The sequence below is a fragment of the Phaethon lepturus genome, unplaced genomic scaffold, assembly GCF_000687285.1.
Source record: "Phaethon lepturus isolate BGI_N335 unplaced genomic scaffold, ASM68728v1 scaffold21309, whole genome shotgun sequence".
In the NCBI taxonomy this organism is placed as follows: Eukaryota; Metazoa; Chordata; class Aves; order Phaethontiformes; family Phaethontidae; genus Phaethon; species Phaethon lepturus.
The window spans coordinates 1752-14576 of record NW_010564389.1 but is presented as its reverse complement, the minus strand read 5'-3'; the positions used below and the strand labels follow the sequence as shown (position 1 = coordinate 14576).

Genomic DNA, 12825 nt, shown 5'->3' with positions numbered 1-12825 from the left:
CCGCTCTGGTACAATGAGAGCCTGGCTGTGTGTTAGGCCTTGATGTTGTAGCTACTAGACTAAATTGCTGTGTTGTGAGTAGGGGCCTTTTGTGCGGTGTTAAATGGGAGACAGTGCGTTTCTGAAGCGTTCACGGTCTTTAGTCCTCAAGACCTGTTGCTTTACTCTATGATTCCCACCTAACAGAGATCTGAAACTAATTAATTTTGCAAAAGTTCAGTCCTAGCTTAAAGTCTGTCTTTATAAATGTTTTCTTTTTTTTTTTTTTTAATTCGGTGAACTGGACCAAATGCTAAATCCCCAAATTGTAGTTGCTAATATTGCTAAAAAGTTGATAATAGCAATTCAGGTCTCAACTTCACATTGCCTAGTCAGTCATGATGCTTTTGAAAAGACTTTGTGGTTGACAGCTTTGTGCCATTAAATTCACTTCTCATTCTTCTTTGGTTGGAATTCTTTAATGGACAAGGAAGTATGTTGGTCATCCATCTATGCAAAACTTGGTTATTGATTTCGACGTACTTAAGTACTGTGCTTGCAGGTATTGTTTATCTAAGTAGAGAACTTCTATTTTTCAGAGCTTACCGGTACGGAAGATTCCATGCAAAGCCAATGCTCCTTCAGGGTCTTTTTTTGCACGGGACAACACAGCAAATTTCTTATCCTGGTGCAGAGATGTAGGCGTGGATGATACCTGCCTATTTGAGTCGGAAGGTTTGGGTACGTATTTGTTTATATAGCAGTTGATAATTTTAAGTAACTTTTTGTGTTTTGCTTTGAAAGACAGAATGGCTCTCTTCATAGATCCTGACTCCAAATCTGACCCTTGTCTGGTGGTTTTAATTCTGTCCCTTATCTGAGCAAATAAAGTACACATCACTGAAATGAATTTTAAGTTAACTTTAAGAGGGGCTTAAATGAGAGAGAAATCTTGCTATGATCTCTTGCCCACAGATGATTTTTTTTCTACCCTACACACTTTTTTTGAAAGTCGTGGAATGCTATTCCTTAGCTTGATGTATACAAGTGCTTTTCTGTGTCAGGAGAGTAGGATACAAGCGCGTGCTCAGTTTTGGCTGCAGATTTTTATTTGTGCAGATTCAATGGGTTGCTCAGGAGGCAAGAAAATGTGAAATTTTTGTCTGTGTCCTATACTGACTTTTTTCCCAGCGGATTCACTAATGCTTCAGGGTGTTCCGTCAAAAGAATTGGACTGCATAGGAAATCACTGTTCTAATAGCACATGTTCTTCATTATTTTAACTCTTCTCCCTTCAAAAGAAAAATTCCGAATCTTACCTCGAGAGCTTGTCTCAGCCAAATATCATGAAATGAAGAGAAACAAATGTTTGTTATCTGAACTCAGGTAAAAGTGTAAAGCAGTTGTGATGATAGACAACTCAGTTTCTGTGGAAGGCAAATGAACACACTGTACTGAATGAAGAGGCTTCTTTGTTCTGTTGCTCAAAAGGTCTTTGACTGTCCAGTTGATGTTCTTACCTGCGTTGCAACTGATCTGTTCCCTTCCTTTGTATTACAGTCTTGCTCTTCTAGGTCAACTGTTTCTGAAGCAATTTTTTCATGTATGTTCTTTTATCCTGTGAGGTTTTTTAATTAAATTAAATTCTTTCATATCCCCAGAAGAAAATGTTTTTGGCAGAGAAGAAATCACTATCACAAAGGTGACAAATAATGAGGATACATGTATTGTCTCTGTTTTGTTAATTAAATCCTCAACATTAAATTTTTATTGGACGTGGTAAATCATGTGGATTAATAATTGTATTTCCAAAGATTTGAAATTATGGAGGAGTTGGACATTGCCTAGGACAAAGAAACTTGCAGACATGAGAAAGAGGGAGACACAGACCTCCAGTGTCTGAGAAAAGCAGAACAACCTGTGGGTAAACCAACATTTAATTTAGACTTTGTACTGCTGTGGTAAACTCATCAGTTTACCGTTGTTCCAATAATAGGTTAACCATGTAATTGAGAGCATGTTTATAAGGAATTTTCTTGTGCATTGTTAAAAAAAGAGATCTTGTTTAGAGATGGAATTGGGTATAACCGAAGTACCGACATTCCCTGGGTAAGTTAATTTTTACGCATACGCAGTACTTTGCCTGCCACAATATAACACTGCGTGCAAACGCACCTGCAAAGCTGATGTTCAGGATGACTTCCTCTCTTGGAAAAGTGAGGTGAAATATGGCCAGATACACAGTGCACAAGCCAGGTATGGCTGTATTAGGTTTGATTAATGACTGATTTTTCTTCACTGATTGAAAACTAGGTGCTGTTGTTCTTCTCTGAGTGTTACTGTTTATAGAATGCACATGCTGAAAAGACTCATGGGTCTGGAAATAGGATTAGGACTTGATAATACTTTACCTTATTTTTCTGGACTTGAGAGGGGAGTAGCAACCATGCCATTGCTAAAAAGGATAAAAATCGAAGCTACTATTCTCCCTCAGTTTGAACTAGAACTCTCGAAAAGTTTTTATTTCATTTGAGGTTTTTCTAATGCATTAGAAATAACGATGAATCATAACAGCTGCCAGTCTAAAGCTTTTATGTTCTCTCTCCCATAAATCACTTCTCCACTGCATAGGAAATAAAAATTCAGCAACGGTAAGTATTATCAACAGTTCCAGTCCAAGTGGTGAGAAGCGTGTGTGCACGTCATCTAAGTGTTTGCACTGCCTCATGGAAGTCTGCTGTATTTTTTATAATGAATAATTGTTACGAAATTATGGTTATGGAGGTAACTGGGGTTTATGTTTTCTTGTAGTTTTTTCCCCATGGCTAATAAACTGTATTGATAATGTAAATTGCTAGTGATAAAGCAACTGTTTTCCCTCTATACTGAGGAACCTTACTGTGTTAATGTTCTTAATTGATTTGATTTTTATCCTCCTTTTTTACTGTATTCTGTCTGCTTTATTGTATGTAAATACTGTATTGTTTAATAAGACGCACATAGTGATATTTTCTTCGTGCCTGTAGCACGAAGTGCCTGTAGCACTGTAGCACATAAAACATTCCTGAGACTTTTTTCTGGTAAATTTCTATTGTAACATTATAAGAGTAATTTTTAAGATACATTGCACTGAAATATTTGAACGATGGATTTATGACACTACTTAATTTAAAAAAGGAAAAAGACCAAAGCCTACTCAGAGATCAGCAAAATTAGATATATACTAGCTAGGAAATTACTATTTGCTATTATTTCTAATTACTTAAAGATATGTTCTGATCCTGATGAGTTCTGAAGTCTTTGAAGTCATGCAAGTATTTTAGCCCTCAGATTGAAGTCATGTGAAGGTGTTGGTCACTGGAACAGAACTGTGTCAAACAGACACTATTGCAGATAGGTGCTGTCCATGCCCGAGGAGCCTGCAGACGAGTGATGTTAATGGGAACCTTGAGTGTTCCTAGAAGCTTGGTTCTGCAAAGTGTTAACATTCTAGTGCTGTTCCAGACAAGCGGGTGAGTAGACCTGGTCATGTCACTTTGTGTCCTAGTTCATCACTTGTCAAATAATTCAATTACTTGAAGTTAAACAAGTGTTCAGTTGCTTTGTTGGACTTGGGCTGTCCAGCTGAGGTAAATAAGGAAACGGGATCAAAGTCTGTCTTCAAAATAAGTAGGAGGAAAAAAGGGGTATTTGTTATACTGGTAGATCTGATTATGCCTTCCAATCCATGGAGTTGCTTTAAAGATCCTGGAAAGAGATCAGTACAGAGCTCAAAAGTTTGAAAACAATGCACTTGTACTACTAACTTGTACTTAGTAGTCTATAATATGATGTATTTTGTCTTGCTGAATGTTATGATGCTTTATCATAGTTGAAAATACAAACAAATTGGAAATACAGTAAACATTTATAATACAGCCAGAGCTGACTGGCAGCAATCTATACTTATTTTGCCTTTAACTTATGTTAATGCAGAGAGATGGCAGGAAAGTCTCGGCGTTAATGCCTCTGCGAAGAGAGAGTGGATGCTGTGCCTGTTGTGTGAGCTGCAGGAAAAACATGACCATCTGTAACGTATCCAGCAATGCACGATGTAGGGGTAATCTTGAATGCTGCAAGATAGAAGGAGGCTCTGCTTGCTCCCTGCACTTGTTAACAAATTTGGCATGCTTTTCTTAGTTGTTATTTTTATAGTTAATGTATTTAAAGAAGAAGGAATTAGCTTTGATGGCAAAAACTATGATCTGAAGTCCAAACTTTCATCTGGGCAAATCTTGAGACATACTGTATCTGAATGGGTTCCTTGACGTGTCAGAGGTCAAAATTTGTCCCATATCTAGGACTTGGAACATAACGCACTAACTCCTTTCAGTCTAGACAAGTAATACTGTCTGTGACTCCTCTGTTCCCATGATGTGTATATTTTCTGCGTTCCCCTTTGTAGGTTTTAGGGCAGCAAATTCACACATCTATGGTAATTCAATTCATGGAGGCTTTCTTGATGGAGATACTTGTCATTATGGTGTTCGAGCCTGAAGAGTGTAATACTCGAAGAAAACTCTTCTTGGCCAAATACATAAAGTCTTACTATTCTCGCTGATTGCTGTAATTAAGTGAACTTAAAGCATAAGTTATGAAGCCTTTGTTGGTAATGTAGTGTTGTTGAATGATTATAGGGTTTGGAACCAGTGAATATGCTGCATCTCTTCTATGATAAAGACTCTACCAGGCAAGAAAAGAGTTTGCTACAAAGTGTGCCAGCATGCTAATGTGTGTCGTTTGTTTTGGGAGTTGTTGGATGATATTGTTGTATTAATGTTTTGTGCTTGTATATTCTGTAACTGTGCGTGTGTACATACAATATACGACATAAACTTCTTTTGATGCAACTTATTGATTATAGAGTGTAATGGACCGGTTTCGTATACACAGGCATCCATCTAGTGTTCTAGTGGAAATAACAGACTTAAACAGGGACACCTCTGATCTCTATTCTAATGTGGGCTTTTAAAATGTTTTTTAAAAACACTCATATGTTGATTGCTTAAAAATATTTTATGCATAGGGCAAATTATTTTTTTAAACAAATACTTTTGTTTATTTAATTCCATGTTACAAGATGGAAGTACACTTTTGAACCAGTCTTTCACAGTGATGCGTTTATGGCTTGTAATAGCATGTTAAATTTTGCATGTAGTTGCATCAGAATAAGGCTTTGTCCCATCTTTCACCACATTTTACTAACCAACTCTTACTACTGTTGAATATATCTTGTTTTGAGGACTATAGAAGCATCCTGGAAACTGTCTTGTTATCATTGGATTAGCATCTTTAATAATTTACTGGAATCCATTAATTTGTGTTTAGATGATACCTATATTAATTCTAGATTAATTCATAGATCTACTGTGTTTGAAACATTAATTGTTTGGAGACTTCCGTAAGTGACAGTGCTGAAATGGGGAGTAGGGGGGACACAACTCCTTGATTGAAGTATGTCCTCTTTGATGCAGGAGCAAGGATATGTTTGGAGTAAGCTAAACGGAGTAAGTGTTGTCAAAGCAACGCTTATAAAAAAAAAAAGACTACTGTAGGATTGGAAGAAGTAGTATTAAAGGAGAAAGTGAAAGATAAGAGGAAGAAGAATCGAAGGAGCAACCTTTTGAAAAACCTTCCCTTAAACGTGTGTGCGTTCTGATGGCAGTTGGAAGGCTATGATGAAAAGTCCTAAACCCCTTTGAAAAATCTCTTCTAAGTGAGACAGCAAATGCTTTAGAAGCAGAAAAATCATACTTACTTTTTTGATTCAGCTATGCCTGAGATCTAAAAAAAATTAAAACAAAAAAAAAAAAAAAAGAAAAAGTTTGGAAGAAAAAGTGACTCCACTAATAATGGTTTATAAAAATGTTAGGAGCCAAGGTTTGAAAGTTGGCAGGGAGGTGCAAGAAGTTTGTTCCTGTATTGTGATTGGGAATTCTGCTAATTTAAAAAAAAAAAAAAAAAAAAAACAAAAACAAAAAAGACAACACCCCCCCCTCACATTTCCTATGGCGAACACTCTCCAGCCGGCAGGCGCGTGCTCTCAACGTGCAGGGCACGTTCTGTCTCCCCACAGCCCGAGGGCTGATCAGCGCTGAAAGCAGCGGCTGTTCCTCCTCCCTTCTCTCTACTTCTCCTGGTAGCATCCAGGTGCTCGGGAAGGGAGCAGTGAGGGATGCAGAAATGTGTTGAACATTAGGTAGGAGAGGAATGAAGTGCAAGGAAGGAGAACAAGGGGTGCGTGATCAGGAGAGGAGGACCTGTATGTAAAAGGAGCAAGGGACAGCAACAAGACAGTAGTGTGGAGGAAGAAGTTCTAGCCAGAGAGGAGCAGGAATAAAGCTTGCTAGGAGCTGAAAGAGTTAAAGAGTGGCTGGAAGTAGCTTGAAAAGATGCAGGCGGTGAGGACAGCAGATAAGTAGGATTTGAAATGAATGAGATGGAAAGCAAAAGGGCTTGCCAGGCCACCTAAAATAAGCTGGACTTGGGTGCACCATTTCTAAGTCTTCACATTGCTTTCTTCTCATCAGATATCATCAGCGACATTCTCTGGCAAGGAGGATGTTTCCATTAATCTTCTGCAGTAGACCTGTGTAGCGTATGTGTCTTCTACATTTACAAATTGCTACTTGCTTATAGTCCCCTACTCGGATGATTTACCTTGCTAATGACTGCTAGGGGAGGGCTGGCTAATGATTCTCAAGGGGTATTGTGTTCTTCCATATATGAAAGTGTGAAAAATTACAGGAAATTGCATACAAAAATGGTATTCGTGCTGCAAGGTGAAGTACTTGGGCTATAATTAAGGCTGGCTGTACTATATTAATTAAACTATTTGTTATGATATACCTATCAATTTTGCATGTGGTCATGGGCTATTTTTTGTCTGAAAGAGCTGTGTTCTCTTTAGGATGGACCTTGCTCTGCCAACATGTTGGTCTGATATGGTTCGGTTCATGAGGTGAAAGTAACCCTTAGTGGTATGTTATTTTCTCCTTGCATGCCTTATTTCTTGTAAAAATCTGAAGATGTTTGGAAAATGATGCAAGATGCTGAAGTACTTCGATGTTGCCACTGAATGGCATCAGAAGCAGCGACTATGGCTCTATGGCATAGCTCCCGTGTGCAGCGGGAGGATCCATATCAGACTTTGTAATGGCTCGCTAGTTGTGTTGGCTTTGCTTTCATACAAAATGTACCATTAGGAAACTCAACAGTACCCTGGAGGTCAGAGAGTAAGTAAGCACCTAGATAAGTGTGCTTTTTTTGTATCTTTTGCCTATACCTTAAATCCACCTATAAGGTGGGGATAATAATACTGCTTACCTCATTGAAGTGTTAGAGAACCCTTAATTTTTGCTTTTTCTTTGAATTTTTCACAGCATACAGTAGCACTGTTACGGAAATGAATAGCACTGTGGTGAGCATAGATTTCAAATGATGTACGGTGAATTGTGTATGTGGCCATAGGTAGAATGAAGACGGCTTCTAAGTATAATTTTTCGGCTTCCAGTACTTACTGTGTCTAATTGCATAAAAATTGCTACAATGACAGAAAATGTGTTGCTTAGCAAATGTCTGTTTGCCATGAAATATATCTGGGATTAAGTGACTGGTCAGGTCAAAAAGTTGAGGTGGTGCCTATTGCTGAAATGCACCGATTAATGTAGGTTATAGTAAATAATTCAGAAAGTGGTAGATGTAACTCCCCCAGGATACAACAGAATACCATGGGTACAGATGTTACATTTCAGCCTGAGCTTGTAACCAGTCGCTCCAGAATGAATTGCCTGTAGTCCTCAAATGGTATTAGTTATTATCATATAGTTATTAAGTTATATAGTTATTGCCATATACCATTTATAAACATGTACAATTACATGTTGATAAAACTGTGTACATATATGTGGTGTAGTTAGCCATGAACTGCAGTACAGTCAGAATTTAAATGCAAATTTAAATTACAGTACAGCGAGATATTAAATGTCTATTATGAGGACTTCTGCAGATATTTTTTTTTTAGTGGCATACTTATTTTAAACAATGAAAGAAGGGATTTTGATGCTGTGTAGTGCCTCTGCAATAGTTTTTGCCATCTCTTGATGTCTTGAAGTGTTTTGAGAATATAGATTAACTCAACTCCTAAACATCAGACTGAAAAAAGGAAGTGTAAGAGATGTTTCTCTTTCTGTTCTCTAAAAGTAGGTTTTTTTCAAAAGGCTTAGGAGGCAGACTTTTGAAAGTGACTGTAAATATCAAGTTATTTTAGTTATTGTGGAATAGCACCAGACAAAAAGTATCTCAAAGTAAGTACTCAGAAATCAAGGCACTCAAAAGTGTTCCTTGTTCCAAAAGGCAGTGGTCTTAATTTGCTTGCTCAAGGTTATACTGAATGTTTGGGACCAAGATAGGTGTGGAAATGCAGCCTGTGTCTCTGTGGCTTTTGCTGTAAGGCCTGACAAGTCTCTTGCGAGATGGTGGCCCATTAAACAGTTGTGCTTTTGGGGGAAGGAAAAAAAAAAAAAAGAATTTTTGTTTGAGAATCTAAATTATTTCCAGTGGGTATTACAATGTACAAAATAACATTTGCCTCTGAAATTCCCAAATACGTATGCTGGTATAGTCCTCAGGAATGCTAACTTGTTCTTGTTAAAGGCGCTGTGTCATTGTCATTTTATCAGACGAGCAGATGTTTGTTGTTGTGGCTGGTTATTGCCTGCACAGCTCTTCATCCTCGAACAGTGATTTCACTGTGTCATGTTGTTTGTGAAATGCATGACATGTCTCTAGATTATGTTGAGTCAGATTTGCTAAAGGTCTTGGCTTTTATTTGGGTAGAAGAGCTTTCAGCGTTGACAGAAAAACATTTTACCTTTCTTAATCAAATCCTCTTCCAACTCTACTTGTGGGTCCTTGTGCGTATAAAGTTACTTGAGCATCTGTTTTCCTCCGCCCTTCCATAAGTTATTCAGATGTGTATATGTGTCAATCGCAATTAAGAAATACTGAACTCCCTTTGTCTATTCCAAAACTGGTTTATTTCATTTATATTTTGGGGGATGCCTTATTTCTTAAAACCAAGTTTTATTTTGGGGCGGTCCCAACAGGTGTAGAACCAAAGCAACACAATACATTTGTAGTCATGAATGTAACCCTTCAAAAATACTGATTACTAGTAAAGGTAAATGTTTTAGCAAATTACTGTGGTGCGGCAAGGAAGAATATTGAGAATAGCTCAATGTCCAAGTCTGCATCTTTTATATTCTTAAGAACAGATGGCTGAAGGATAAAAATACTTTTCCTAGTGCAGTGCCGTTTTAGATTTCATGCTCTGCAATTTCACTTAGGGAAATATGTTTGGATGAGATTAGAGGGGTGGAATATACACATCTCCAAATGCTACATATATACTGGTAAAAGATATTGGCACGAGCGTTCAACTCGCACAATTTACGTACACTTATCCAAATCAGTAGAGATGGAAGTTGAAGTTGCAGAAGCTGAAGATCTTCTCCAGAGCGTTTGTTATTTAGAGACGTTTAAGTCTGTGCATTCCCATTCTGGGTCTCATACATACAATGTAGGACGAAGTAAAGACTTTCAGAGCTTTAAATAGGCCTTGAAATATCTTTTTCAGGTATGGTATTTTTTTTTCATGCATTTGAGTTAGGTGAGTCTTCAGACAACCAAAACGTTTATATAGCAGATGCCTTGACTTTAACTCATTAAAAACAAATACATTTTGTGGCTGGTTTTTTTTTCTGATTTACACAAATATTCACCCAATGATTTTTTGCTGTCACTTCAATATGAAGTATAAGGTACAAATCTTTCAGTTACTGTGAAAATTTCTAAAACCTGGATTTTATTCATGATGTGAGGATTTTACTGCAATAGGTATTTCTATATGTACTTATAATTCCTTTTTTGGTTTTTTTTCCTTCTTTTTTCCGTTCTTCTTTTTGGACTATTGTGGGGTTGATTATGCAAACAGCCACAGGCCTTTCCTCACTTACTGATTTTTGGATTTTGCATATATATTTTGCCGGACTTCTCTACAGAACATTACCTATCTGAGTTGGGGGGTGGTTGTGTGGGGGAAGAATTATCTTGGACTATGGTGGTATTTCTTCATGAAAAGTTCATGCTGTGTTACAGCTGCTTCTGGAGCTTAAAAACCAAAGGTCTTGTGTGCAATCCAGGCATGAAAACTTGCATATATGTGTGTATATATACAGAATAAAAGTTTTTTGTTTGGTTGGTTTCTTTCTATGATGAGCTGAATTCCTAAAGTATTCTAGTTTCATATTTGCTTTGGGAGTAGTTTATAATGAGATATATCTTTTCTAATGCAATTTTGTTATTTTTGTGATTTGAACAGGCTAAGAAAAATAGTGATGCAAAGGATAGGAATTTTCTTTATAGAAAGAAAAGTATCACTTTAATTTATTTTTGCCTTTCTACTAATCTTAGTGTTCTGCCAGAGCTCTTGATTATTTTTAAATAGTTATGAACTGCTTGCAAGTTACCAAATAGTCCAAATAATTACTTGGTGATTTAGATTTAGAATGGTATTTTCGAAGGATAACTAAATGGCAACTTCCTAAAATCGTCTGCACTTTGAGAACCACTCCTCAATCCCCTCATTTTTTATTCCAGTAAAAAGCCGCTGCAAGCCAAAGAAAACCAAGTTTTATCTGAATCAAGAGTTACAGATGCTGATGATTAGGTTCCATTCATCACAGAGATCTTTAAAATAGTTTTTATTTATAAATGTTTTCTGTCTTCATTTTGCTTTTCCAGTTCTCCATAAGCAGCCAAGAGAAGTGTGCCTTTGTTTGTTGGAACTTGGAAGGATTGCAGCAAGGTAGGTGAAAGTATTTGAAGAATGAAGAAATATTTACATTCTTGACAGAATTGGCTATTGAAAGACTTACTAAACCAGCACGTCTCAGGCTTTCATGCTCATTACATTCAAGGAGAACGCTTGTCTTGATGTCACTCAAGAATATCTTGTGGGCAGTTGTTAACAAGTATAATGACATCTCTGTACCATCACCTCAATGAGGGTATTTGTTGGCTATCCTCATATTAGGAGGGGAAAGAGTTGAGAATTTTTTCTGAATAGCACTTTGAGCTCTTTCTCCTTCTAACAGTCAGATGTCTCTATAAACAGCTGAGATTTCATTAACTTCACTGATAATAAATTGATCTTCACATGACCTAAATCTGACCTAAGCAACACTTGACTCATTTATTTAAATAAACTTTGCTCTGATTTTCACCAACAGAACTCATACGAGAATTGAGTTAACAGTCTGTGTTCTGTCTTGTCAGATGATTCTAGCCAGACTGGACCTTCAGTACATTGTAGCATTATCTTTGATGTCAAGACAACAGTGACTTTTGCTAGACAATCAAAGTGACAGTAATTAGAATGTGATTTTTTTTTTCCCTTTTTGCAAATGCAGATTTAACCAACATAGCACAATAGATTTGCCACAAAATATGTGAACAGCAGTGCTGCTGCCCAGTCTTGCATATTAATTGCAGTTGCATTCTTCCAGGTGTATCAGATTGGACTGCCTTGCTATTAAAATAATTTCATTAATTTCATAAGAGTTCCTTGTGGTTACAATCAATGTGAAGGAAACCCTGTTTATTCCTAGCTTAAGAACTAGTATTTTCATGTTATAGTTTCATTATGGGTCATATTTTGTGAATGCAATTCACTTGGGAAGTTGCTTAACTAGAAATTTGTCTCTTGGTCAAGTTTCAGAAAAGCCCTCGCTCTCACTGGAAGCTTGCATAGGAATAGCGTTGGCCAGAAAAGGAGTTGATTTGCAGGAATTTTCTTTCTAAAACTTGGATTTAGTCCAACATGGGGGGAAAAAAAATTAATTTAACTTTCCATGAATAAGAGAGTATCCTGATCTGAAGAAAGTATCCTGATCTGTAGGTGCTGAATGAAATAGATTTTTCATGAATCTTATTTTACTTGAGCAAACAAACGTGCCTTCAAGATCCCCAGCTTGGAGACAGACCTTTCAGCATCCCAAGACCCTGTACGCAGGGTGTAGCTGTCAGGGATGTCTGCCCCAGGTTTACTTGATAGTATCCAGCTTCTCCAGGGAATGCAGGTCAGTGGTTAGGCAGTGTTGGATTCTGCTGAAGTTGGTTGAGTTAAATTAATCTAATTTTGCAATAAGATTTGATTTCTCAACAGATCTACACGGGAATTATTTGTCATTTGTTTTAAGGTTCCATGTCTCCCATATTCTCTGTTTGAGGCATGAAAACAAAAACTGAACCAATAAATGAACCATGTTTTCATTTATTAATGCATTTCTATCCCTTTGTCTTTAAAATATTTTATATATTTTATATATTTTAATTTTTATTTATAATACATGTATCCTACCACATATCATTAATGTTTTTTATTTATTATATTTATGTTACTGTATTTTATTTTTGTTTGTAGCTTAGGGGTCAAATAACGTATGTCTGTCTACTTGTTCCTGCTCTAATATCTCTTTGAAAACAAACCAACCCCATTTATAATCTTGGAAGTTTCCAGGGTGTATAAACCTGTCGAAGGGGAGCATCAGACTGATGTAATTGAAACGCAAATACGGGACGCCACATTTGCCCGAGCGGTGGTAAACTAGAACTATATGGAAAAGGAGAATAGGTACCTCCACTAAACATAGGAAGGAGCACATTAGACGGACGTCGTGCTGCTTTAAACAGGAGAGAAGTCAGATGTATGCTTGCTCTGTCAAGCAAGCTGGATCTGTTGACGGT

The 12825-nt window shown here is 37.1% G+C and overlaps 1 protein-coding gene across 1 annotated transcript in view; it reads left to right on the top strand.

The window, feature by feature from the left end:
• The window catches only part of LOC104626843 (growth arrest-specific protein 2), a 36250-nt gene extending 25361 nt beyond the window's left edge, over positions 1-10889 (top strand). The window contains exons 3-4 of the mRNA XM_010294867.1: positions 579-720; positions 10822-10889. Of these exons, the coding sequence (XP_010293169.1) occupies positions 579-720; positions 10822-10889 (210 nt within the window). The remainder of the gene's footprint in view (positions 1-578; positions 721-10821) is intronic.
• The last annotated feature ends 1936 nt before the right edge of the window (positions 10890-12825 follow it).